Source organism: Pseudorasbora parva, chromosome 19, assembly GCF_024679245.1.
Source record: "Pseudorasbora parva isolate DD20220531a chromosome 19, ASM2467924v1, whole genome shotgun sequence".
NCBI classification, from domain to species: domain Eukaryota; kingdom Metazoa; phylum Chordata; class Actinopteri; order Cypriniformes; family Gobionidae; genus Pseudorasbora; species Pseudorasbora parva.
This window is the reverse complement of record NC_090190.1, coordinates 31,528,384-31,556,239: the sequence shown is the minus strand read 5'-3', so window position 1 is coordinate 31,556,239 and position 27,856 is coordinate 31,528,384. Positions and strand designations below refer to the sequence as shown.

General features: G+C 37.5%; 2 protein-coding genes and 1 long non-coding RNA gene across 10 annotated transcripts; 2 read left to right on the top strand and 1 right to left on the bottom strand.

Annotated features, from left to right (window-relative positions):
• Positions 1–453: 453 nt before the first annotated feature.
• msmp2 (microseminoprotein, prostate associated 2) lies at positions 454–2,877 on the top strand. Its single transcript, XM_067426171.1, has 4 exons — positions 454–592; positions 1,461–1,574; positions 1,863–1,971; positions 2,059–2,877. The coding sequence occupies exons 2-4, from the start codon at positions 1,463–1,465 to the stop codon at positions 2,234–2,236; spliced, it is 399 nt and encodes a 132-aa protein (XP_067282272.1). The 5' UTR covers positions 454–592; positions 1,461–1,462; the 3' UTR covers positions 2,237–2,877.
• A 133-nt stretch (positions 2,878–3,010) lies between these two features.
• On the bottom strand, positions 3,011–26,925 carry tpm3 (tropomyosin 3). Of its 8 annotated transcripts, none has more exons than XM_067426163.1 (10): positions 26,722–26,925; positions 25,319–25,444; positions 14,609–14,742; positions 14,389–14,506; positions 14,027–14,097; positions 11,532–11,607; positions 10,219–10,281; positions 9,539–9,608; positions 9,242–9,320; positions 7,964–8,344 (listed from the first exon to the last, which is right to left on the bottom strand). In XM_067426163.1, the coding sequence occupies exons 1-10, from the start codon at positions 26,833–26,835 to the stop codon at positions 8,341–8,343; spliced, it is 855 nt and encodes a 284-aa protein (XP_067282264.1). In that variant the 5' UTR covers positions 26,836–26,925; the 3' UTR covers positions 7,964–8,340. The 8 variants fall into 8 exon arrangements, with proteins under 8 accessions (XP_067282262.1, XP_067282261.1, XP_067282266.1 ...); XM_067426162.1 differs by lacking the exon at positions 11,532–11,607 and adding an exon at positions 13,574–13,649 and having other exon boundaries at positions 26,722–26,916; XM_067426161.1 differs by lacking the exons at positions 7,964–8,344; positions 9,242–9,320 and adding an exon at positions 3,011–4,284 and having other exon boundaries at positions 26,722–26,901.
• On the top strand, positions 25,455–27,839 carry LOC137048149 (uncharacterized). The gene is made up of 3 exons (XR_010899324.1): positions 25,455–25,797; positions 26,782–26,845; positions 27,214–27,839. It is a non-coding gene; the product is annotated as an uncharacterized lncRNA (long non-coding RNA).
• The last annotated feature ends 17 nt before the right edge of the window (positions 27,840–27,856 follow it).

The window sequence follows — 27,856 nt, the reverse complement described above, 5'->3', positions numbered from 1 at the left end:
AAAAACATTTAAATAATATAATAAAGCATAATATAATTAGGGCTGTCGATTTAACATGTTAATTGGATTAATTTGTTAGGGTAACGCGTTAAAATTATTAAAGCAATTAACGCACTTGCCCCACACCGGACCTACTTAGGTAATCTTATATTTCATACAGTTGATTGATGAAGAATATGATGCAGGGCAACAACTCACTGTGTGATGAAGCCTATAGAATGTAAAATTCATCCAATTCAAGATATGAGGCAAAAATGCCCATCTCAATGCGTTTTTTTTTTACACTGGGCACGTTTTTTTATATAAACTTTAAATAAGAACAGTCCTTTAGGCATTTTAGGCTAACCCCTCTTATCAGCAGTAAAACATTCTGTGTGCAAAGAAAGAAAGAAAGAAAAGAGAGAAAGAATAGAGTGACGCTTATCATAAATGACAGAGTGGGGGAGAGGGGAAGATGAGAGGAGAGAGGTGCAGGTATATATAGCTGCTGTGTGTCTGACTCTGAGCTTCTGGGAGAACACAAGAACTTACACATCGTGAAAGAAAACACCAGACCAGGACAGAGGACGGAAGTACGGACAGATCTGAAAAGGTAAAACAAACTTGTTGTATATGATCTCTTTACAAATGTAATGCTAAAGGACCAATCAACTTTTAAACCTCATTATTAAGATTATTTAGTCCCAGACTAAAATGAATTTTAAATTAAATTAACTTGCACCAACATGTTTCAAAATGTGTCAGTGCCATTTTCTTCTAAGGCATGTTTGTAAAAGTAAATTAAATGCCCTAATTGAACTAAGGTAAAATCCTGGTTTAATCTAATCCTTGTCTGTGAAACGGGGTCATAATGATGGACCCAGCAAGGTGTCTTTATTAATATATAGGTATATATAGGTATATAATCCAAATATACAGCTATATGCCACCTTTTATGCCAAATACTGCAAAATTAGTCAAATAGATATGAATAAGATAAGAATCAACATTGAAATATTTCAGAGGAATGTTAGACAATCCCCTATCTTTCCTTTAGGTAAATATTGTCTTGCAAACATCTTGTAGTATGCTATTTTTTATCCAGCATTCAATATAATGATAATCTGATCAGACATTCTGATAAACTGTACAAACCAAAACTTTTAATGGTCCTGTAATAGGCCATTATGCACTGATACACTAAACAATACCCAACACATCAATTAAACAACCACACACTATTTTTTTATAAAAGCATTTTCCAAGAGTTATACAAGCACTTTATGTGGTATACTTACAGTATCATTTTGACGATTAGTGGAATAGAAAATTGATTAGCTCTATAATTATTTGATGTGCTTTTAATTGAATAAATGTTTGTATAACAAAAAATATCACAAGTAGCTCACAGTAAACAAATCCTATCATTCAGATTTGAGAATAAATGTGCAATTGGTCATAGCCTCCATTTTTCCTTCTAGACATGCAGACAGTAAGCGAGATGAACGTTTTACTAACCGTGTTTTGCATGGTTAACATCCTTCAGCTCAGCCACGGAATATCCGGTGGTGGAGAATGCTACTTCAATGCAAAAGGTAAATTAGACTAAGCCAAGTAAAGGGTTCAGAAAAACACATATCTTCACTTAAAACAGCATATATGCTGGTTAGGTATAGTTTTGAATCATGGAGGCTTGTTTGAGATTTTATGCTGACCCTTAGCTGGAGGACCAGCACTTGACCAGCTTAAACTAGCTGCCATGTTTCAAACACACACCAGCATGCTGTTTTTTTCCAACAGGTTAGAGAAATGCTCTAAAAATGTTTTGCTTCATTTACGTCACATGACCTGTTAAAGTGGAAATGGTCACTTTCTCACTGCAGCCAGCTGTGAACACAACGGCCTTGTTTTTGACATCGGGGAGGCCTGGATAAACGACGAATGTTTCCAGTGTGTGTGTTTCAAGCCTTTTGGAGTGGGCTGCTGTGAACAGTAAGTTTTCCAAAGCGCATACTTACATGAAAGCTCTCTATACGCAGCAGTGGATATTGAACCTTATTGTTCTTTGCTGTCCTCTAGTGGAAAGCAGCCAGTTGATTACCCGCCCTGGTGTGAGGCCATTAGAAAACCAGATTCCTGCACAGTTGCCGTGGTGATGAAGGCCAACCATAAACTTCCCTGTCTATTTAGGGGGAAGAACCGCTTGCGAACAGCAGATGGGCCGTTGTGGAAATCAGAGAACGACCCACTTTACTAGACTGCACTACTGAATTCACAAAAGCAAAATATCATTTACGGCACACACGTCTTGTACATCCATCTTTGTGAGGACATTCATTGACATAATGTAATCTCTAGCTCCTTCTCTAATGCAACTTGAACTCTTACCCTAAACCTACCCTTAATCATAAACCCTAACTAAACCCCATCTTAACCCCTCAAACAGGTCTTTAAAGCGGTTCCAGAAAGTGAGGACCGACCAAAATGTCCTCACTACGTGGGTCTAATACTCACAAAGATAGTACACGTACACACACACACTTGCCCATATAAAAATACACATATTGTTCAAAAGTTTCTATTTTCATATATTTTAAAATGTTAATTTATTCCTGTGATGACTCCAAAACATTTCATTTTATGGTCTGTTTAAAATATTTGCAGGGCTTTATTTCTGCAGATTACATGATTTTTCAGGATTCTTTAAACATTTAGAATGAGTTCAAATAAATAATTTGGAACAAATAATTTTAAAAAAAGTAATTTTAATTTCCTTCTGAATTACGTTTTAAAACATTGTGTGTTATAACCATAACTTAAAACAAAAAGGTTGAATTATAATTTTATTCTCTATGACAAACAGTACTGATGTCCATTTCAAGACTGATATTTTGTCTCTTAATAAATATCAATGCCTGTGAACATTAAGTCTTTGTTTTCTAGAAAGCACATTACAGAAAATCAAATGACAATAATCTTCAAAACATGCAAGAAAATCAGAAGAGACCCGAATCCAGAAAAACAGGTTCAATGACAGTAAAAATCATGGTCTTTATTTAAAAAAGAATTTAGGTATCATTACACAAGATACAGACAGTAACAACGTGATTACACATCATTGTGGGCTCTTTCCAGTTAAAACTATGTGTTCACCCTTTTTAATCTTTATACTATTAAGTGTTACTTTTAGCTCCCATTTACTGTGTTCATAATACATTTTTAGATCTGCACGGCTTTTGGACCTTTCGAATCTGGCAGTGCCACTGCTTTGAATCCACGGTAAAAAAAACAACAACAACTTAATCTTCAACCTTTCTTCCCTGGGTAGAATATGGCTCTTTAAAGCAAATAAAAACAAACAAAAAACACAACCAAACAGGCCACCAGAGTGAATGATCCTCTGCTCAAAAGATGTCCACCATAAGCCCATAACAGTGCAGAATTCATATAGTGGTTTGCCATAAGTTGTGTTAAAATGCAGGGGGATTAGACCCCAAAATGAATACATATATTACTCAAAAAACAAAAAACTCCAAAGATGGAAGCAAAGGCTTTTAATAAAACAAAAACAAAAGACTGACAAAAACAAAACAAAAAACAATGGTCCTCACGGCATGGTTGAGCATACTGTTACAGACCACATGATGTGGTTTTGGTCCCAAAACCTGTGACGCCGACAAACAGGCAGCAAACTTGTGCGGGATGAGAAAAGTGATGGGAAGTGGTAAGAGGAGAGCAGTGGATCAGGCACCAAGACCAGCAAAAACATCCTGTGTCACATGATCAACAGGAAAAAAATGGCTGTAGAGTGATCTAAAGCCAAGCATGAGACTGGCAAAGAGGCTTTAATGGCACAAATTGTTAAGTAAATCACCCTCCAGTAAAATGAAGATGTTTTGGCTGATGTGGAAAGACTCGCCACAATCGGAAAGCTCTGATCATGGGCTAGAATACAACATTTGACACTTTAGAAATACCATAGTAGATTGTTCCTGAAATCACTTGAGATTTTCTGAGGAGATGAGCTGTGAAGCTTAAGTGCTCCAGAAAGATGAACCATCGAGAGGCACCGCATTTTTGCTGGTTGGCTTGGTGAGCCCGTCCTCCAGGAGAACAGGGGATCAGAAAGACAGCAGAATCAGATGTGCAGAGACAAAGAAACCAAATGAGATGAGGGTGTCAGGAAGGGAAGAGGTGGCTTTTTTCCTCCTCCAGGTCCTCCTTAGAAACTATTGAGCTCGCTCAGGGTCTGGTCCAAAGTGGCATGGATCTTGACGTTCTCCTCCTTAGCATCTCTCAGTTTCTCTGCAAGGAAAAAAATATTCCCAAAAGGAAAGCAAAACATTTAAAATCCTACATCAAATTTTAATAACATTGTAGATGATTTATTATTATATAGGGGTTTGATTTGGCTGTAAAGTTCAGTTCTTGATGTTCTATAATAATAATTCTAAATATTGGTTAACAGGTTTAAAGTGAATACCTCCTTGAATTCCTGAAGTACCAGATTTTCTAAACTATAAAACTGTTCACAATGGCATCAGGTTGATTAGATTATGTAGTAATTCTATTCTGATACAGTCAGTTGTGATGAAACGGAAGTAGTGACAGATCTTCTAAATTGTAAAGTGCATTTTTAAGTAGGTATTTTTAACTTGGTTCGATTTATTGACTGTTGAATGAGTGGAAGCAGAACTGAATACAAACTTGCAGTCGATTGTAAGAAAGTTGTTCACTATAAGATCAATAACATTCATTTAGAAAACAGAATACATTAGGGTGCATTCTTTGTATAGGGTGAAGGTCTAAATATTGGAGAGAGACTTGATGCTCACATGGGTTACCAGATTGGAGGACACACAACTGGAAATGATAATGGAAAGTGACGTGTTGTATACAGCAAGTTAATCAGCTAATGTATAAGTTTGCAATGTTTTTTTTTATTGCAGAGGATTTTTAGATCGGTAGAATCTGTGGTAGCTGACCCAGTTCGTTTGCTGGCAATATGCAGATTTTTCCACCAACTCAGTGTCAAAAGGGGCTTTCACACTGGAGGAATCTTTTCATAGTTCCAAGAACTAATGGGAGAAGTACTTGCTTTTTGTTGTGTTTTCACCACAGGAACTGGGAATGAGTCAAGTTCTAGAAATTACACTTGATGGCACTAAATTAGCTCCTAATTCAGAGTAAGGTCTAACTCAGCACAACAGGAACTACCAGCAATGTAATGTACACTAATTGCCTCAAAAAAAAAAAAAAAAAAAAAAAAAGACAACAAGCGAGACTTTCCTACTGTTAATGCAAATGCAATCAGGAAAATGGCCCAAGGCGAACAGTGAACACCACCTTTGTGATTAGTTTCTATAGCAAAAGCGGCTAAAATGCTATTGGATAAATTGGCAGTGGGCCACATGGTCAAGCAACAAAAACAGTCAGTCTGACATGAAATGTACATATTAAAGTAGAAAAACTGGCTGTAACATTGTTTTTCAGAGGGTTCCTACAGGTTTCTTCAAGATTAATTGAAGCCTTTTTAACATCCCTGCAAACTGATAAGTGGTGAAAAAGGAGACGTTTCCAAATTAAATATTTTTAGTGGGATCTGAGGCATTGGCAGTTACCAGATTGGTGCATTCTACAATTTGGGCATTCTACATTTTCACTGTAGAAAATTGTGTTTTTAACATTTACTCTGACAAGAAAATAAAGGGTAACATTTGCTTCAAGTGAAAAACATTTACACTATAGCGCTGGGCATTGTCACAAATTTCACAATTTGATTTGATATTAATCAACTTCAGGCCTGCCAGGTAGAGGACAGCAAATTGTTTGTACTTTTTTTAAAAAATAATTTTAAACATGAAACTAAACCGCCAATAGGTGGCAGCAAGTGACCGTCTTAATGAGCGAGTCATTGAGTCATTCATTCAAATGATTCATTCAAAACACTGAATCATTCAGTACAAAACACCGCACTGAGTGTTGCTTTCCTTTGGAGTTATTTTCGTCGATAAAATCATTGGTGAAATGGAACAAAAAAGTAGTTTGAGTCTAAAATGTAAATAACTTAATGTTAATTAGGCTACACAATTCACGATTGCAATATATTTACAATTGTGATAACGTTCAACAAAACAGCTCCCTAACCTGACTTATGTTATTAACAATATCAAATTATAAATAAATAATAATTAAAAACAACTACTCAGTTTTACCCCAGTATGTTTCTTCTGTGAACTTATAGTGCTGCTCATTTGCTTTGAGTTTTTCAAGAATGTCTCTTACAAGGAGACAGGCAGCGCGAGCCTCAACGTGACGTTGTTACCAGAGATACACTCCATTATATCAATCGCTGTTTACATTGAATGTATTAAATAAAATAAATTTATTTTAATATTTTATTTGTCCTGTCGCGAAAGTAAAACACTCCCATTCGTCCAAGAAAAAGATTAATGTCGAGCCATTCCGTTAGACCCTTAGCCTAGAAAACCAAACTCTGGTTGGGTCAATCACATTGTGTATAGAGTCGGTGGGCGGGGCTTAACATAATGACGGCCGAGTTGCGCTTGCATGCTTCTAGTAAACACAGAAACTGGCGAACAGCGGTCTTTCGAATCAGCTTTGACCGCGACTCTGGAAGACTTGGAGCTAAGCTTTTCTCTGAGAAAAGAATAAAGAACGGCACTGAAGTCATTCTTAACAAGGGAAGATGTGTTTGGAGTTGCCGACCAGATACGGCGAATTTTTAATCTGTCAACGAGCTCTGCTTAACTTTCGTTGCTCTGGTTGGTTGTAGCGCTATCCAATTGCGTGCAGAGGGAGTTTGAAAGACAACCGAGCCCTGTCAATGGTGAGTTTCCATCTTGATGTGGGTCTGTCTTGTCAGGCTAGTAGACCCTGTGTGCTCATGCATGATTTCTCTTGTGCTGTAAAGCGGAGGTGATTGGTTCATGTCGTGAAAACAGGTCACGCCACGTTAGAGCTAAAAAAGATAGCGACAGCTCGAGAGATATCAATACAGTCTATAGGAAAAGAACGCATTTCCAATTATTCTTGTGAAGTTAACAATGTGTTCAAATCAATTTTCATAGAACGGAGCTAAATAAAAGCCTTTTCATTTTGATCAATGGAATAGCATGAGGCCATCTATTACAACTTTAGAAATACAAGTATTTGTTTTTCAAGGCCACAGATCGGTTTTAGCAAATAGCTCACATTTCCAATAACATTCATTTCATCCTTCTATAACAAAATCGCATTACTTTTGCTTACTAATTTAAATAACTTCTAACAAGTGCTCACAGATGTTCAGCCATCTTGGCAGCCAGCTTCCATTTCAACATGGGAAGGTTTTTTTTTGAAAAATCTAAACCGATTTGAATGGGTAGCAAGAGTAAATGTTTCTAGTCAAAAGATCCAGTTTCCTGCCCTCTTACCATTTATAATCTATAATAAGCCCTAGACCCAAAAAGAACTGTTGTGATCGACAACATGCGCTTATCAAATCATGTTATATTAGTTATATTTATATGTACAGCCTGTTGAAAGATTTCTGAGTGTCAGTTCTGTTATTCATCTAAATGGCACAAGTGTCCGACTTTAAATCTCTGTGGATTTGCCCCAATACTCACCATGAAAAATGAGCAAGCCTTATGTTTATCACAACTTGTTCTAAATTCGTATTAGTCTCAATGCATTATTAGACTTCAGTATTTAAAAACTGATAAATGGTTTAAGACTTCATTCTAGTTGGATTTGGTATAAAGGGAAATAAATATGCTTTATGGTTAAAATACTAAATATTTTAGATATTGGTCAGCTCGTTTCAGACCTTTAAGTCTGTAGCCTTATACACCAGAGATGATCTTAACTTGTAGCTCAAACTCATTGCTAAACAATCAGTGAAATAATTTCTCTTTCAATCATAAGATATTCATGTGCAATCTGAAATTGGAAAATTGCAATAAAGAGAGACAAGCAGACATTTAAAAGAGAGCAGAGCTTTTTTTCCTCCCTTCAATAAACATGTACACAAGGCATGAAAAATACAGCAAAGGCCACAAGAGAGAGCAAAACCAGGGACAAAAGAACAACAAGTCTCTGAATACAGTCAGGTGCAGATAAAAGGAAGATGTTGGGAAAGATAATGAATATCTAAAGAACAGAAATTCAGAGAATGCAGACACAGAACAGGGCTTAAATAGAGAAACTGAGACTGCAGATACAAGCACATGGAAACATACATGAAAAGGGACGTTTACACAAAAGATCAGAGAAGAAATATGCAACAAATATTGACAGTCAGAGAAGATGAAGAATTCCTTGAAGTCACAGTCAGCCACAGAACAGTCCAGAAACCCTTTATCTGTGAACAGACACCAATGATAAATACCGCGTGTGAATATTTCTACATTTTAGGATGAGGAAAGTCGCAAATTTAACATGCAAGCCGTTGTTATGAACAAACGTTAAAACCAATATCAATAAAAGCCACAACTCCACAACGAACTCGCTCAAAATACCAACTTCAGGATAAAATCCTTATTTCAACAAGCCTTAAAGAGGACATTTCATAGAAAATAGGGTTATTCAGGTTGGTCTACGACATTACGCCCTTCCACAATACAAAACAAAATTTACAGAAAGTAAGCTATAAAACGAGCCATTCATAATGAGTCACAGTTACTAAATCAAACTATTAGCACGTTAACATATGATCACTGACATTTGCATATCAGTGCTATTCAGTATTCAGAAAAATTGTAGACTAACTATTACAAATGTTCAAAACTGGTCATTTGCATACAAAACTCTTAAAGGCACAGCAAATCTGGCCTGTTGGAGGGTAGAAAATAGTATTAAACTAAAAGAGGTCTTTTCAGAGTGAGAAATAAATGCAGAATGTCCCCCTTTATCTGTAGTTAAACATGAAACCATTTCATAGTTAGCATATTAGTCACTCAACAAATGCGTACGAGTTAGAATCACACTATAGGGCATCATGACACTATTCACACAAACTCTTACATAAAGCAGCAGTTCAAAAGAATCAGTGAAATGACGGCTCCGGTCAACAATTAACTCCTTGCGACTGAGCTTTATACCGTATAGTAAAAGTATACGATCAGGGGTTATGAAGCTCAAGGTTAGGTAACCAGCTCGGCCACGAGACTCAAATCTGCCATTGCAGCAAAACTCAATCGTCCTACAAAAAGCAAACCATAAGTAGCAGTCTCACACACATGCACGGGCCAATATTTACATAGAGGTCATGTCGTTGAGAGCATGATCCAGCTCCTCACTAATGGCCTTATACTTGAGTTTCTGAGCGTAAAGCTCATCTGTTCACACAGAAAGAAAAAGACAGAGCAGAGAGGAAGGAAAAGGAGAGAAGAGGGAGAGCGTATGAAGGAAAGATAAACGAAAGAGGAAAAGACAGCAAATAAAGATTATGAATGTAAAAGAGGACAGGAAAAAAGACAGCGAGAATGCTATGAAAAGAGTCATCAAATATAGCTAACGGAAGGAATGGGTGGTAAAGAGAACGACGCGATCATACCTTCCAAATCATCAATGGTTTTCTCCAGTTTGGCAACAGACCTTTCGGCAAACTCAGCACGGGTCTCAGCCTAGCAGAGAACAGGAGTAGATTATCTTTAACTTAAAACGTTGGGGAGAAAAAACTCAACACTTTCCATTACTTGAAATAAACATCTCATTTCCATTGAAGCACTTAAATATCTACAGTTAAAAATGTACAGACAGTTACTTACTATAATACAGATACATTTTTATATACTACAAATGACAACAAAATTACTATAAAACTATCTAAAATAAAAATGCTAAACATTATAATAGTAAATCTCATGATTATCTATAGAATGAAGAAGTTGTAGCATGAGTGGCAGGATTAACAGTCTTTCCAATAAATGGCAGACAGTATAAGTGTTAAAACAATTGACAGGAAAAGCATGTTCACATTTCACTCTCAAACCATGAACTACAAAATGATATGCAATTATTATATGCGATGTTTTGCAATTGCATTCACATTTAACAGACGCTTTTATTCAAAGTGAGAGTAAGTCCTTTCTACAGAAGGTTTCAACGTCTGACTAGTCTTTAGAACACTCAAGGAACAAAATAAAACCTTAATGAGGCCGAATTTGGTAAACAAGTTAACGTTCAATTGTCAGCCCTAATAGAAGGCAATTCTTCCATGTAAAGTTCTCTCACCTCCTTCAGCTTATCAGTGAGGATCTTGATTTCTTCCTCATACTTGTCTTCCTTCTGGGAATACTGTAAGGACAAAGACGAGATACGAGTTGGGGTGGGGTCTTGTGAGAATCTTAACACTCAGCATGCACAACCACCCTACACGTTTAGTATTTTTGGGTTTGGCAATATTCAGATAACTAATTTTATCACACGTTAACGCTGACGTTTCTACAACAGCTCTTAAGACGTAAAGTAACGCAGCTGTCTGTGTTTTGACATCATGTGGCGTGTTTCTATGCAGGTCGGCTGAGCCCTAGCCTGCTGCTGTTGTGCAAGGCTTGTGACACGATGGCTGATATTGCCGCTATGTTCTGCCAAAGTTTTAAACAGATCAGGACATGCGTGTAGGAATGCAGCTGCAACAGCAACAAAACACCAGGTATGACAAACGGGAAAAAGACCCATAATTCAAGGAGAGATTCACAAAGACAAATTGCACATTTTTCATGCTATGGTCAACAGAATATAATATAAAATGGCAGATATTATAAATAAATACCATTTAGTACAGATCACAACAAGTGAATCTAGGGACTATAAAGAATATAGAAGTGCAATATATAAATTTGGAAACCTGGTATTAAAACTTAAGTTAGAAAAACAAGATACCCCATAGCTGACCAGAGACAAACAAAACCATTTTATTTTTATAAAAATATATATATATTTAAATACAATTACATAATATGTACACACATACATATACATAGTACTGTAAACACAGCATGCCATCAAATCACATGCAAATCAGCAGAGACTTCTGTCATAAGTTGATCTCATGCAACCGCATCTATTAGTGTCACTTCTGCTTAACTAGTCTAAAGGCATCCAAGACCGGTTGCACTTGATTCTGTAAGGAACCAAAATGGTGACACTTAATTCATTTCATTATGTAACAGTCATTCAGCCATGCTGAATAACATCTCATTGAGTTGAGATGGATATGGAAAATGAGAGGGGGTCTTCATTGCGTCCCTGTGGTCAATCACAGCTTGCTCTTGTAATGGTCTACCATTGTAATCTAGTCTGACATATGTGGCCTTTTGCTATGAGGGGTTGATATACAGCCGTACATCGCCAAAAGGCCACTTGGAAATGAAGGAGTTCATCTTATGCTCGCATGAGCGGATAGATCACTGGTTTGGGAATTAGAGAGCCTAAATTTGATTGCCTAGAAGGCAATTTGCAAGGCACATTTGTGGGGATTGCATCAGAGTTCCTTTGAGAGTTAAAAAAGAGATCGTGCAGAATGAAACACACATACACCCTACCTTCTCAGCCTGGGCCTCCAAACTCTTAAGATTGTTGGTGACATTTTTCAGCTCCTCCTCCAGCTCAGCGCATTTGCTATATACAGAGCAGTCGTTTTGATTTGAGGAAGAAGAAAAGAAAGGGGCAAAGGGAAGACATGAAGACAAGCCAGCAGAAGTGGCAGAGTAATAGAGATGACGTTAAACACATGAACAGTAAGAAAGGCCTTAAATAATGGGTTTGTGAGGGACAGTTCAATCAAAAATAAAAATTGTCATCGTTTACTCAGCCTCATGTCATTTAAAATCCATATGACTTTGTTCTGAAAACACTTTTTTTTAACTTTGCAGCCCTGCATGCACATTACCATATAATGATGGTGATTGAGGAGCTCCAAAAATGACCAGAAATAAAATTATATTCTCATATATATTATATCTAGAGAGAGAGAGAGAGAGAGAGAGAGAGAGAGAGAGAGAGAGAGAGAGAGAGAGAGAGAGAGAGAGAGAGAGAGAGAGAGAGAGAGAGAGAGAGAGAGAGAGAGAGAGAGAGAGAGAGAGAGAGAGAGAGAGAGAGAGAGAGAGAGAGAGAGAGAGAGAGAGAGAGAGAGAGAGAGAGAGATCAAATGTTCTAATTTGTTACACCGGTTATTTAAGTTCAAGTTAAGTTATACGGTGTTGTAATATTTTCTTTCTTATTACTATCAATTATTATTATTTATGTCAATGTGTATTATTATTTATGTAATTCGCTTTGGCAATATTGTATTTTTACATTCATGCCAATAAAGCAATCTTGAATTGAATTGAATTGAGAGAGATGTCTTTTCAAAACCTTTTTTTATCTTACTGACCCCAAACATTTAAACAGAAGTGTATGTTATGTAAACATATTTGTGTGGGGAAGACTTACAGGGATAGTTCAGCCAAACTAAAATTCTGTCATCATTAACTCACCCGTAAGTTGTTCCAAACCTGTATGAGTTTTCTTCTGTCCAGTTCCATAGTAGGAAAAAAAATACTATGGAAGTCAATGGTGCCACATAACTGTCTGGTTATTGACATTATTCAAAATCATCAACTTCAAAAGTTCATCTACTTTTGGTGTTGAAAAGAAGAAAGAAATTCTACAGGTTTGGCTCAACTTAAGTGTGAGTAAATGACAGCATTTTCATTTTTGGGTGAAATATCCCTTTAATTACTCTTAGCAAATGGCAATTTAAAGGCTGCTCCTCACTCAACGCTATCAGAAAATTCAAAGAACATGAAGCACTATACTGCTTTTATGGTCATTTTTGAAGGTTCTTCACCAGCTTTCACCGTCATTGTATGAACAACAGGAAAATCTTTCATAGAATAAAATCATAAGTTTCAAACAACATGAGTACATGACAACAATTTTAATTTATGCATGCACCATCTCTTTAAATGTAGTGTTGCTTGTGTTGCCGTCTGTACCAAGAGTGCTTTGAATATCTAGAAAATCCTCAAAATATATGATGAACACTACTGTGTGGTTGTGTGAGCAGAATTTTAAGTGTCAAGGAAGCAAAACTAGTGTGATTGTAAAACTAAAAGTTGCCATGAGCTGTTTGCAGTTTGTTGTGTAACATGAACCTGTATGCTATGGATTTAGGCAGATGAGACGAAAACGCACAGCGACTGAAGCGTGTTATGTGAGCATGCACATCATGCCACTTGAGTACGACTCATGCTGTTTACAAAAGAATGATACCTGGAAATGGATGGTTAGATGAGCAGAAGGAAGGTGGAAAGATGAAGGGATAGGGTGGAAAGATGAACCAGGTAAGAAGGTAGAAGCACAGATTAAAAACGACCCGTGCTGGAGGGAGGAGTCCTGAATTTTTTTTTTTGTGTGGCTCTTTTTCATTGGTGACTTGATCTTGCTAGTTCACTTGCACACTTTCACTCAAGTTTACAAATTCCGAATCCAGCTATAGGGTATCATTCTCCAAATGTCTGTACACCCCGTCTCCAACAAACACACAAGCGGCCACATATCGTCCAACACGCAAACAGAATTTTGCAACTAGGATATATACCTTCTCATCTGAGGCCTGCAGAGTCTTCAGTGTCTGGTCAAGAGCTCTCAGCTCCTCCTCCATTTGCTTGACATGGCTGTTAGTTTGAGTGGGGAGGGGAAGGTATGTCAGGTCAAAGGTCATTCATGCCCAAACACAAATGAGAAGGGAGGAGATATATGAATTTAAGATGGATTCAAGCCAATGAAATCACTCATCCACTCAGTCTCACTCACTCTCTCTTTCACACACACACACACACACACACAGGAGGATTATGGTTATGATAGAGCATTCCTATTGTCATGCAAAATTAGGCATTTTCTCAGGCTGAGAGAACAATGAATTTGTATTAATAGGACTAAATGGACACTAAAAAATTGAGCTAAAGAGGACAGTATGTGTGGTCTGTAATGTAAATGTGTTCAAGGAGTATGCATATGAATATATTGTGATTTTGAAACCGAGATTAACCTCTCAGCAAGCTCTGCTCTCTCCTCCGTACGCTCCAACTCTCCCTCAACGATCACCAGCTTACGTGCCACCTGTAACATACATCAAATACTTCCTGGTTATGGAAAATTTTATTTTACAAGAAACATTCATGTACTATTAATTCCGAATTAGAATAAAATATTAAAGCCTGCTTTATTCATTAAAACTGAAAAAATAATATTAGATGAAAAAGTAATTAAAAAGAACTAAATGTTGCCTTGGCAACTAAATGAAAAAGCTAAACAGAAGCATGAAGAAAAAGAATTGTAATAAAAGCCCATTCAAAATAATAAACACTATAAAAGTATGCAAATAATGCTAAAATAACACCGCTATATTACCTCCTCGTATTTGCGGTCGGCCTCCTCAGCAATGTGCTTGGCTTCCTTGAGCTGGATCTCCTGGAGCTCCATCTTCTCCTCATCCTTCAGAGCCCTGTTCTCAATCACCTTCATCCCTCTATTCCATAGAGAGCAAATTAAAAAGAAGTAGGGCAAGTTAGGGTGGGATTAAAGTAGAAATAACATCACTCTGAATGCGTATGCATGTTAAAGCACGCACCTCTCGCTCTCATCTGCGGCCTTCTCAGCTTCCTCCAGCTTCTGCAGGGCTGTGGCCAGTCTCTCCTGAGCACGATCCAACTCTTCCTCAACAAGCTGGATACGCCTGTTCAGAGAGGCCACCTCTGCCTCAGCCTACAAGGCAAACACGACAAAAGACAACTTGAGATTAGAGCAGATACTCTATTCCACTGAACTCCAGGGGCCACACAGGGAAAGGGAAGTGACATGAGATAAGGAAAAGAGGATGAGAAAACACTTGGATAATCTGAAAGGACCAAGACGACTTGCCAACAAACATGGGGACTAATTTGGAAAATGAAACCAATGAGACAATGGAAAAACCCTCAATGTGGTGGAATCATTTGGGAGCTTTTCCTTCGGCAGAGTCGCACCACTATATTTGCAAAGGGCAATAATTATGTGTGGAATTAGTGTACACAATGACTAAAATTGTGTTAACAAGGCGGCACTAATAATATTGCTCTGACTAAGGTTAGGTTCTTTTTCAAATCCTTCCAGACAACATTTCATTATGGAACTTGTTGCACTGTTTGAGCTACGGACATGATGCTTCATATCATTAAGAGGTGTGTTGTGTCTTTTCAGACCAATCGGCTTTCTGATGTTCACTAAGTGCACAAAAACATGGACGAAAAACCCACAGACAAAGTAAAAGGACATCTCTAGATCAAAAGATTGAGTAAAGTCTTTACTCAATTACGCTATTTAGATACATATAACAAGCAGTTAATCACAAGAGCATTGCAACTTCCTAGTCACGCCTTAGCAACCAGCCACGACACCCTAGCAACCATAAATATCATGGGAATGGGCTTGACAGTGTACTTGGGCCCTTTGGGGGCCATATCTGGTTAATATGTAGCTAAACTTTGATACAGCTCAGATTTCAAAATGTTTTAAGATTTTTAAAGATAAAAGTAACAAATAGAAGGTTATCAGTTTAATTCTCACAGAAATATCTGAAATTACCACTAGCAGTGTGGTGTCAGGATTCCTGAGGTGATTTTTTATGTAAGGGAAAGATCATGCATTTCATTCATGACGTGTAACTTAAGGAGGGGCACTTTAGCAAGCTTATTGCGATTAATATTTATTAAATTAATGTGGATTTAAGATCTACATCGTTTAGTTACATTATCGGTCTAATAAGACGACTGAAAAGTTTCTCATTCATTGCCGCGAAGCGCAAAAGCTGGTTAACTGTCGCGGCGCAGCTCGCGCCTCGTCAGCTGAGAAACAGCGCTCGTGCACGGCTTCCGGATATGACGACACCACTAACAAACACTGGAGTTTCGCTCCTAATAAGGACTGAGGAATCTAAAGTCTGCGGGTGAGTTCATCTCACGCATTGCCAAAGAGACGAAAGGCATGGTTGAGTGATGAGCGAATTCAAGCAACAACAAAAAAAAATCTAACCAAGACGTGTGTCTTATTTAATCATAACTAATAAAAGTTGCCAAAAGGTTCAAATAGGCTGCTAAAAGCCCAAGTGACATGCGTGAACAGCTCAAAGTGCCGAGATGAGCACCTGATGACCCAGATGTTAACGTGCTCGAATGATAACGCACAAATGACTGAAAAAGCACCATTTGAAGATAGAATTACACCAATGGATGCTTGTTTTATTTTTTAAACAACCCAATACGAGTTATTCAGCGAAACTATTTTGTTACTTCCTTTAGGCCTCACCCGCAAAAATCCAACAAACAATGTGAGACTAAGAGGATGAGCTAAAACCCATTTGAGGTTAGCACATCTAAGAACACAAACTGACTTGTCATCGCACGATTTATACATGCCAATATATATCGTTTTATGTTTTGCATTGATGCTATGAACAATAAACCGAAGCAAAAATGAAAATCATCGGTGAAAGATGAGTCAATATGCGCATTAGCTTGTAGGTTTTGCAATAACCATCTAACGGCCCATGTTTTCTTGGACCTTATGGTTTAGAATTAATATATTGTTGTCACGGGCAACCCCAGAGCATATTCAATGTTTATCCGTTTATTTTAGTGATACAAACACATAATTGTTCGTATAGGGCGTTGAATCTGGGTGTGAAGGTAAAAGCGCACGACCTCCACACAAACGCATGTGATACAATATAACGACTGTACAGAGAAATGCGACGCTTTAACGTGAAGGGGAAAAAAAACATATATGGATAAAATGATACACTTACCTGCTCCCTGGCACGCTTCTCTTCTTCGACCTGTCTCTGCAAAATCTCGGCTCTTTCTTCTGCCTCATCTGCCTGCTGTTGTAAAACTTTGATTTTTCTCTTAACTGCATCGATGCTGTTGGATCCGGCCATTTTAATGTATTACTTTAGGTGTAGTGTGGTCGAATAAATCAGACTCCAATCGAGCAGCGTAGTGGACCAACCCGCGAAGAAGAGAAGGAGGAAAAAAAAGTCCAAGGCACCAACGCCCCGCCAACAAGTCAAACGCAGAGAGAGTGGAAGTAACGCGAGGATCAGATGCTTCGCGCGCTTGTCTTTATAATCGAAGCGGTGTGTTCTTTAATTCTGTTAGATACAAATAGTGTTTAGAAAAAACAATAAGCACAGCAAAGAGAGATTATATCCGAAATAAGACTTTTAAAGTTGGAATTTAGCTCGAGCTAGCGTTTTGATGTTCACGCAGTCGTTCGGTCTCTCATTCGAATTAATGAATGAGTTTTAATGTCATGAAGTATTTATTTCCCTCCCCTTGCTTTCTCTTCGCCCAATTTGTTCAGTTGCCTAAACTCTTCCTTTTTTCGGCCCACTTCCGGATTACCCCACCCTGTCCCCAACGGTTTAAGGGCTGAGAACGAGGCGTAACTGATCCTGAATCAGCGGCGGCGCAGAGTCAAGTCCCAACGGAACGGGTTCACGGATGATCTCCGGTCAGCAGTTTTTGCACGACCTGTGTAATTCTTACGGAAGTGCCACCCCTTGTTTTACACGTGTCCAGCCAGGTAGATGACGTCGTTGAGCAAATAAATCATTCACATTCCAGACAGGCCACTCCTTGATCCAGGAATGTGCTTGTAGATCAGTGGGAACTTTTTAGGCTATTGTGATCACTAGGATATTATACATTTTGAGAGGCATAGGCTACACTAAATATGTTGCTGAGTAAATATGATTTTACTGGATCACTCACGGGGCCGTGGACAGCATTCCCGGTCGTCCTCCCTGATGACAAAATGATCAGTGAAGCTTGCTGCTCAGGCAAGTTTATTATAAAAATACAAAAATTATATTGCTAACTTTTACAAATTCTAATCTCCAAATAGGCTATATCTAATCATGTTATTGTAATTATCCTTAGTTTATATCATATATCTTGGAATAACCTTTTTATTGATCCATAATTTTTTCAATTTGATCAAAAAGTTGAATTGAGTTTATTGGTGCCTATGGCAAATTTTTAAAATAAGTTAACTTAAATGCTTTCCTCCGGTTTCACAGATAAGGCTTATAGTTCGCCCAAAAATGAAAATTCTTTCATCGCTTACTCACCCTCAATTTGTTCCAAACCTGACTTAATTTCTTTGTTCTGCTGAACACAAAGGAAGATATTTGGAAGAATGTTAGTAACCAAGCAGGTCCAAGCAACCATTGACTACCATAGTAGGGAGGGGGAATAATGTATTTGGTAGTAGCCTACTATGGTAGACAAAAATGCATGTTTGGTCTGTTTGAACTGTAAGCAACTTGTACTGACATAAAAGGGCTTGCAAAGCAAAGTGGTGCATTTGTGTAAGAAAAATATCCATATTTAAAACTTAATGAACTAAACTAGCTTCTGGCAGTCGACTTGAGCCAAAAGAGTAACTCCTGCAATGTAGTGGTAGCGTAAGCTTTGCCTCTCACGGCTTAAACAAATAGGACTGGGCAGCTTAAACTCGGAATCTTCCGACATTTCTCTTTAAAAATCTGGTTCTTAGACTTCTAATTCATGACCAGTGTTTTGTTTAGCTCTATCCTCTGCGCTTCCGTGTTCGTCTATACGTCATGCGTCAGGTCAGTGCTTTCTCTTTCTCTGTAAATTAATGTGTGTGGCCGTCTGTTGGCAGCTTGTTATTTTAGTTTATAAAGTTTTAAATATGTAGGGGAGAACCGGGGGGAAAGTAACACGGGACGAAAGTAACAAAGCGATTTTCTCAAAGCCCATACTATATTTGCATTCCAAGCTATAACAGCACGTTCAGAACGCAACCTTTGATGGATCTGTCAAAAATCCTGTTTTTTCGTCATTGTTTCCTGCGGTTGGGTCCGAAATATAGTTTTCGAGTACGAAAAGTAAATTACTTGAAGCGGTATTTTTTTTTCTAATAACAAGTTGTGTTTCTCGTTTCATGTGTCACAGTAATGATCACTCTACAGATTATTTATTGCTGTTACACATCCTGAAGGTTTGTCTTTTCAGAGTTTTTCAGTATGAAAGTAAATCGTGTTTAACTGTCAGGACTTCCTGTCGGGACGAAAGTAACGCTTGTTACTTTTGTCCCACTTTGATATATATAATTTTCATATTGTTGAAGAAAAAAATTATCAAATAGATTGATATTGCACACAAAAAATATTCTAAACCTACAAGTTTTTATTGTCAGGTTATATTTGAAAAATTCGATTAAACTTAAAATTGAAAATGAAAATGTAATAAAAATTGTTTTGCAAAGATAAAGTAGCTACAAAATATGTTTGCAGTTACATATTAACAAGGTCATAGTCAGGTATATTTAATAAAAACAAGAGTAACACAAAACAAGCTTATTTTGTTGTGTTACTTTTGACCCACCTGTGTGTTACTTTCGTCCCAACTGATGGGGTCAAAAGTAACAATCTGCATCTTATGTTCAAAGTAAAATTATACTGTAGTCGTTCTGCATTTGTTCAAAATACCACCTGCTATTGATAGACCACACTTGTGAGTTATTGACCAGAGCAAATATATATCTCTGTCTAAAAAGATTTCTTTTAAAATTAAGTTTTTCCAAAAAATGGTACTTTCGCCCCTGCTCTCCCAAGCGCATCGTTTTGCTTCAGAAGGCCTTTATTAACCCTCCGGAGCCATTTGGAGCACTTTTATGATGGATGGATGCACTTTTCTGAGCTTCAAAATAACATCCGCTATTCACTGCCATTATAAAGCTTGGAAGAGCCAGGGCATTATTTAATATATCTCCTTATTTTATTCATCTGAAAGAAGAATGTCATATATACCGAGGATGGCTTAAGGGTGAGTAAATCAAATAATTTTCATTTTTAGGTGAACTATCTCTTTAAATGCCTTAATTAAAATAAAGCCTAACCCTGGCTTAATCTAAATCCTGTCTGTGAAAGCAGGCATGAATCACTTATATTATTATAAATGATATCAAAATAAATGTAAACACAACCAGTTAATTAATTGTTATGAAATGATTTATTCATTATTACATGTTGGTAAAAAATATTTATTTTGGTCTTATGGGTCACTTCAGAATCACTGAGTTAGGTTATATATCTAGGCTGTAAACAAGAACAAGTAGTGTTGTAAATCATTTACTTGTCATGTAATTCCATTTGACGGCTTCGCAATAAGTGCCGGTGCTCTTGCGTGAACAAACTCTGATTCAGTGTTTTATGCTGAGTGAGTTGTGTTGAGTCAGGTTGAGTCAATTAATAAGAATGTTTTTACATAACATTCTTCATGGAATACCTAATGAATTTATGTGTAATACTATTTTTCAGTTAAATGAAATAGTCTTTAATAGTAGATATTGTGAGTTGGATTTAAGACTATAGAAGATCTAACCACAGGATTGCATGAGGTCATTAAAAAAAAAAATCCAGTGAACCAACTGAATTCACAGGCCTGGGCAAACCTCAACAAGACTACAGTAATACTGTCTGTTCTCTTTCTGTGGTGTAGAATGTGCAATCTTTCTGGCATGCGTAACTATGTCCTAAACACTGTTAAAAGTTAAAAGCCTACGGGTATGGTTTTTATTCACTGATATTGCAATTCTTACCACAGATACATTTTATATTAGAAGACCTTACATGGTTTAACCTCAAAGCAATGTTAGAGGTAAAGAAATGTGACTGATCCTGAATCATCCTGCTAGAGACCAGCACAGCAGAATAATGTTGCATCATCATTTCCTGTCTCACCCTTCCTGTCTCCCTTCACCAGTGTGGAGCATGTTCCAAACTTCACTTGGGACAGGCCCCTTTATTACATGTTGCCATCAACTCACCAGATGATGGCGCCAGATGATCTAGATAAATCAGTTGCGGTGGAGCCCAACTCATAGAAACACACACACACACACACACACACACACACACATATGTATATATATTTTACTTTGCAATTTATTTCTGTGAGGGCAAAGCTGAATTTTAGCATCGTTAGCATTTTATTTGCTGCTAAGGAAACATTTCAGTTTTCTTGCTTTAATGGGCCTTATTATGTAGTTTTAAAGGCTAATTTTGAGTTCTCCTACATGCATTTCTCATTGCACAACATCTAATTTGTCGAAGAGTCTGGTTAGTTTGAAGATTCTCTGTCTCTCTCTCTCTAAACCCCTTCTTCCCAAAAGCCTTCTCTGCTCTGATTGGTCAGATGGCTCAGTCTGTTGTGATTGGTCTACTGCTTTCAGCATATGCCAGAAACGAAACAGATAATAATCATTAGCATATCCGAATTTCATCTCCGTAAGTCTTCCTCAGCGCATAATATACAGTAGCTGGGTTTCCATCCAAACGTGAAATTAATCTTTTCAAAGTTTGCAAAAAAGAAAAGAAAAAAACGAATGCAAATTAGATGTTTCCATCAAGTTGTGGTCTTCTTGGTAACCTAGGCCCCATCCACATGAAGCCAGAGTTTTCCCAATCCGATCTTTTTTTTTCCTCGTTTCAAGAAATATCTGCGTCCACACGAGATTACCGAAACAAACTAAAAACGATGTAGTTTACATGCCAGGCCAGTGTGTGGCGCTGTAATTCTGCCACAGAAATTAACTAAAAACGGAGAAGAAGAGTTGTGGCTAGAAGGGGTATAGCAGTGGTCGGAGGTGAGGCAAAATCTCACAATAAAATAACAATAAATTTATTTGCTACTTAACAGATGTGTTTTATTAACGCCTACACCTACTCTGACCCTAAACATACCCTTACAATAATGCAGATACAATAATTAAATGACGTGATATTGATGTGCGCATGCCCAGTGCCCGTAGTTGTATCCCTTAACTCTTTCACCGTGCTGGACGTATTCCGATGACATTACCATTTCAGAAAATATACTGATTCGCTGTACACACGAAAACGGAAAATTGCCTTTTTCAGATTTATCCACTTTGGGACCCGGTTTCCAAAAATATCGGATTCATGCTTCTAAAACGCTGGATCCGTGTGGACGAAACGCTGATACGGTACAAAATGTATATGTATACAGCTAAACGCGTTGCCTAACCAACGGTAAATAAAACTCCCTCAGCTTAACTTAGTTAAGAAAGTGGTAGGCCTATTAAAAGAACAAAACTCAGTAAACACCAAACAAATAAAGCATAGGCCTACAATGTACAAAAAAGCAGATGAACCAGGAATATGCAAAGCGTTTCATTAATTCATAAAATGTTTTGTGAATTAAGGGATTTTTTTTGTGCTAAATTTGGCATTTCCATCACTCGTTTCTCATGCTACTTCACAATCTGCCTAAAAACATGGGTGATACAAACAGTAAAGTTGGTGTCAGTGTTTTTTCCCATATCAATTCCAGCACAAGTACTCCTTCGCAGTGCAGACATGTCGACAACACAAACCAAACTCTTCCAGGCCTCAGCTAAACCTAGTGTTTGGGATAGGACGTTGTTTGTGGGCAGCCAATGAATATAGGCTGGCATTATGCAAATGTATTCCATTGTTACGCGCTACAGAAAGTGAGACTGGAATTGCTGATGATTCGTTTCGGGAGTTCAGAATCAGTTATTTCCTTTAGGAGAAAATAACTTTTCATGTGCACTTTGATCTTAAAATCTTTGCAAACCTTTTGCATTCAGAAGGAATGCATGAAAGGTAATATTTGAAAAAAGTATAATTGGAGCAGTTTAATATTTTTTGTGGAAAATGAAATACATTTTTAGGATTCTTTGATTATTTATATATATATATATATATATATATATATATATATATATATATATATATATATATATATATATACATACACATACATACATACATACATATATATATGAGCAGAGATTATATGTGTCTGGTCTGATGGTAAACTGCAGCTTATGTCTCTAATGGCCTGTTGACATTATAGGTTATAGGTGAAGAGGTGCATGGCTTGACATTTTGATCTCTAAGACACTTGCATAAACACATGCTCTCTTACATCAACATGGTAAGACTCTCACCCACCTGCAGCTGCTGACATGCTTTAGCATTTGGAAGACTATGACAACCTTCTTACTATTTCAGTCCTACATTTTTTCAGTTCTACACTATTTCAGTCCTACATTTTTTCAGTTCTACACTATTTCAGTCCTACATTTTTTCAGTTCTACACTATTTCAGTTCTGCGTTTTGTACAAAGGTTGCATGAACACTATTGGTCTCAGAGCTCTATTAAAGGATCCGCCCCCAAATTTAATCTTGCACTGCATGACAATGAGTGACTAATTTGACTAAATCACCATGAAATCCAGCCGGGTTTACTGCAAAACTTTTTTTCTTTTTTTTTTTTTACTGTGTGGGGTAACAAGGTAAGTGATAGGGTTCATGGTGGTAAAGATTTGACTCAAGGTTGAGATGAAAATAGATTCCAAAGCGACAGCTGTAATGGAGGCAACCCACACTCATTCTCTGTTTGGAGCTACTGTTCTCATTCTGCTCGTCTGATCAGAGGATGCCAGATTCAAAACAATAAATTCTCTAATTACAACCTTATATTACAGCGTTTCACCCGATGGTATTGTCTTTCTCTGCTCTCCTTCAGTCTCTAAGGTTAGAGATGGTCTCACAACCTGTCAAGCTAGTGCTCATTTGGTTTATGTAATCAGAAAACGACCATAAAAGTGACAAAAACCTCAGCTAATAGACCACTAATAGACACAAACGGGTTTTCGCGCTGTTATTCTTTCATAGATTTTAAAAATGAACACAGTATCTTTCTCTCTTTCACACACACAACCTTCAAAGCCTGTGGTATTCAGTCCATGAGGAACATCTTATGAAGGCCAAACTTTATGACAACAGGTGTGTCTGCTATATCCGGAGCCCAGAACAAAGAGACAATGACAGGCAATAATAGACACAGACATACTTGCTGTAACAGGGTTGACTTGTGACGGCAACAGCCTTAGTTTAGCTGTCAGAGAGGGAGTCAAGTAACAATGGCGATTAACAATAATTAGCATTTTTCTAATTTGAAAGTTCTGTAGGCCTAGTTCTTGGGGTGTATATGAGATGTATATGAGATGTAGCTACAGATGAAATCATTAGCAAATAGCTAGTAATTTGGTAAAAATTAGCCTACAAACTGAGAAATTGAAAAAAAAAATTTTTTTTTAAAAAACACTCCAAACCGGACTAATGTAAGGCTAATAAAGCTTTTAAACTCATGCCTGGAATGTTCTTTCTTATGTTCATTTTGTTCCCTTCACAAACACAGATTTACAGCACTGCTGCTATCAGCAGTTTCAAGGTAGTAATTTTCTCGCTTGGGCCTGTAGGCGAATAGTATCACCAACACTCGTCAACTTGTGCAAGTTATGGATGGGTTGACAACAAAGAACATTTATATTGGCGTAACAATTTAGCTACTGAATACATGTGGCATCCAATTCTCAAATAAATGACTCGCATAAGCGCGTTTTTTTAAGTGACTCGAGATTCTCGAACAGAAACTGTTCTTTTTTGTGAATCAACAGCGAGGCCAGTGTAATGAATCCCGAACAAATGATTCCTATGAATCGGTTCTTTTTAGTGAATAAACAACATGCAGCGTGAGCTCTGTAGTCCTTTTGTGATCGAATGGTTCTTGTGCATGTTAGTAAATTATCAACCAACAACGCGACCATGCAGCGTAATTAGATTCTTAATGAATGACTCTCATAAGCCGGTTCTTTGTAGTGAGTCATCAGCATGCAATGCTACCAGTGTAGTCCGATTACGATCGAATCGTGAGCATGAGCCGGTTGTCGGTTCTTTTTAGTGAAAAAACAACTTGCATGACCAGTATTCTAATTCTGAAAACTCTCATGAGCCAGTTATTTTTACTTCAATCATTGTAATAACTGACTGGACTGGTTGTTCTTGTTGTCTAATTAAAAATACACATTATGTGTTTTGGCAATAGTATTGCTTTCTTTGTTTAGTATGCTACTGATGTTTAGCATACAAAGATACAAAGTTATTTTAATGCATTTATGCCACCTCTAAAAACTCCAGCATTTTGTAATAATTGTTTTAAATCCATATTTGAATGAGTACATTTAAGGGGAGATGTTACTGTCTGGCTAGTTGACATCACAGTCAAAAAAAGGGGTAGTGACAGTGTCAGCTGTGGAGGAGTGAATGGAGAGAATGAGAGGAATGGAGGGGTGGGCCAACAAGAATACCGGGATGAAGTTTGAGGAGTTGGATTTGTGTTTGTGCGTGTGATTTGGTGCTAAATTGTCGTCAATCACTCACATCCGCAGCCTTCTTCTCAGATATCTCCAGTTTCTCCTGGGCGTCCTTCAGGGCCTCTGAGTATTTATCCAACTCATCTTCAGTTCCCTTCAGTTTCTTCTGCATCTGAATCAGCTCATCCTCATGCTGGGAGAAAGAGACAAAGGAATATGAGAGTGGAAGAGATGGAAAGGGAGGGAGGAGTGAATCATATGAAAGCATCCGTTATAATATATCTTCACACAAGCACTCGTCACTTTCTTCTGGTGATAAGCTAAGATGTCCTAATGTAAATTTAATTATCCTCACAGGCAACCCAAACCTTTCACACATCCTCAGCCCTACCCACAACCCCCTTCTCCATCTCTTGCTAAGACTCTGTTTATCCACCCTGCATTCTTCCAGTGGCAGATCACAGCCTTGGACTTCTCAGACTTCTCAGTGCGGTTGGCACTCTTTTTTCCAAGAGGAGTATTTGGACAGTTGTCAGCATTGGCCAGGTGCATTATATTCTTAACACATTTAAATATGGTGATTGTGTGTTTTGCTAATCTTTGGCTCGGATTATTTGCATTTGCTTTGGTCCAGAATGAAAATGGTTAATAATAGGAGAAGTGGCTCTATGATACTGTAAGTGTCAACAGTGTTTCTTTCAACAGGTCATTAGCACCACAAACCCAATACAATTTTAATTAGAGGCTAAACAAAATAGGGTTTCAATGACCAATTCTTAAAGGGATAGTTCACCCAAAAATGAAAATGCTGTCATCATTTACTCACCATCAAGTTTTGATTTGAATGATTAAAAAAAAATGTTTTAATACAAAAGAAGATATTTTGAAGAATGTTGGTAGCCAAACAGTTTACGGGCTCCATTAATAGTTAATGGCTACCATCAATTGTTTGGTAACCAACATTCTTCAAAATATATTCTTTTGTGTTCAGCAGAAGAAATAAACTCATACAGGTTTGGAACAACTCAAGGGTGAGTAAATGATGACAGAATCTTCATTTTTGGAAGTATCACTTTAAATGATGAAATATTCAACTCTCTCTAAAAATCTCAAATCATACTGTTAAGTCAGTTTTGACATCCCAACCTTTGACCTTTCCACCTCACCTGTTTGTGTTGCTAATTTTATTCATATTATTTTAGAATTCTTCTTTCCCCATTATCACATATTGTACAATCTAAAGAAAGTGACTAAATGTAATTTATACACTACGAGTCCAAAGGAAACCCTTTTAGTGACATTAAAACGAGTAAATTGAAGTGATATGGGAGTTATGTTGAGAAAAATGCTAAAACAGAATTATATTGTATGTGTATAAAAATAATAAAATACAACTCTAATAATCTGAACTGACATAAAAGTTCTCTAGTTGTAGTTATCACTACTGTGAGTGTTCCACTTCCACCTAACCTGTTTGCTTCTGTCCTCTGCTCCTTTCCTGTCGGTTTCCGCCTGCTCGGCCTGGTCCAGAGCGTTCTCCTTATCCAGCTTGAGCATCAGCATCTTCTTCTTGATGGCCTCCATTTTGGTGTCGGTGAGTAGGGCTCACGGTACGAGAAAAAGAAAGTGGCAGTGCAGCAGATGAGGGCTAGGGGTTCAGGAACAGGAGCTGGTCAAGTGAGGAACGTGGAGAGAGGACAAGAGAGAGAGGGGGACTAAAGTGGAGAGAGTCCAAACTCAGCCAGTGATAGTGGGAGGGCATTTATATCTGGGGGCATCAGACCCCACCCGTTTTTATGAAACCCCACCCACTCACTCATTATAGCTCACCTAATACAGTCATAAGTCCCGTTTGGTGTCTGATGAGGAGACATTTCATGACCATCTCTAATATTTAGTTCAAAAGCTACATTCACTTTTTCATTTACATCTATTGTTTTTATTCTGCTTTTCTGTAATTAGATAATCCCATTGTGGAAGAGAGAGCTGGAAGATATGACAAAGACAAAAAGAATGGACACCAATGGACAGAGCTGAGGTCCAGCTATAATAAGACAAAGCCGCTGTGTTTGTGACAGGCACAGGTGTCTGTGTGTGTGTGTGTGTGTTACGTTACATTACTAGCATCCCCAGCTGCACCGTTCCCTTTATGGCTCGTCAGTCGCCACAATGATCACTTTACAGCCTTTTTCCTAATGTGAGACACTGTTCTATCATTAACTTGCCTGGCCACGTATAACAAGGCTTTAGGGAAGCACACTTGATGTGGCAAGATTCCCACCAGTACTTTGGTATGCAACATTCCCAAACACACGGACATCTAGATGATTTATCTCTCTATATGTGTATTTATTCATAGAGGAAAGGGCTTATTTTGATAATATTATTTTATATATTAACATTGTATTATTGTTAACACTTTACATGAGCAACACAATTGTTACTGTATTTGTTCACCTTTTTTAAAGTCAGTTTATCCAGCTATTCATCGTTTGTTCATGTTACTTCACAGTGCATTAACTATTGTAAACAAATACAACTTTTGATTTTAATAATGTATTAGTAAATGTTGAAATTAACACTGACAAAGATGAATAAATGCTGT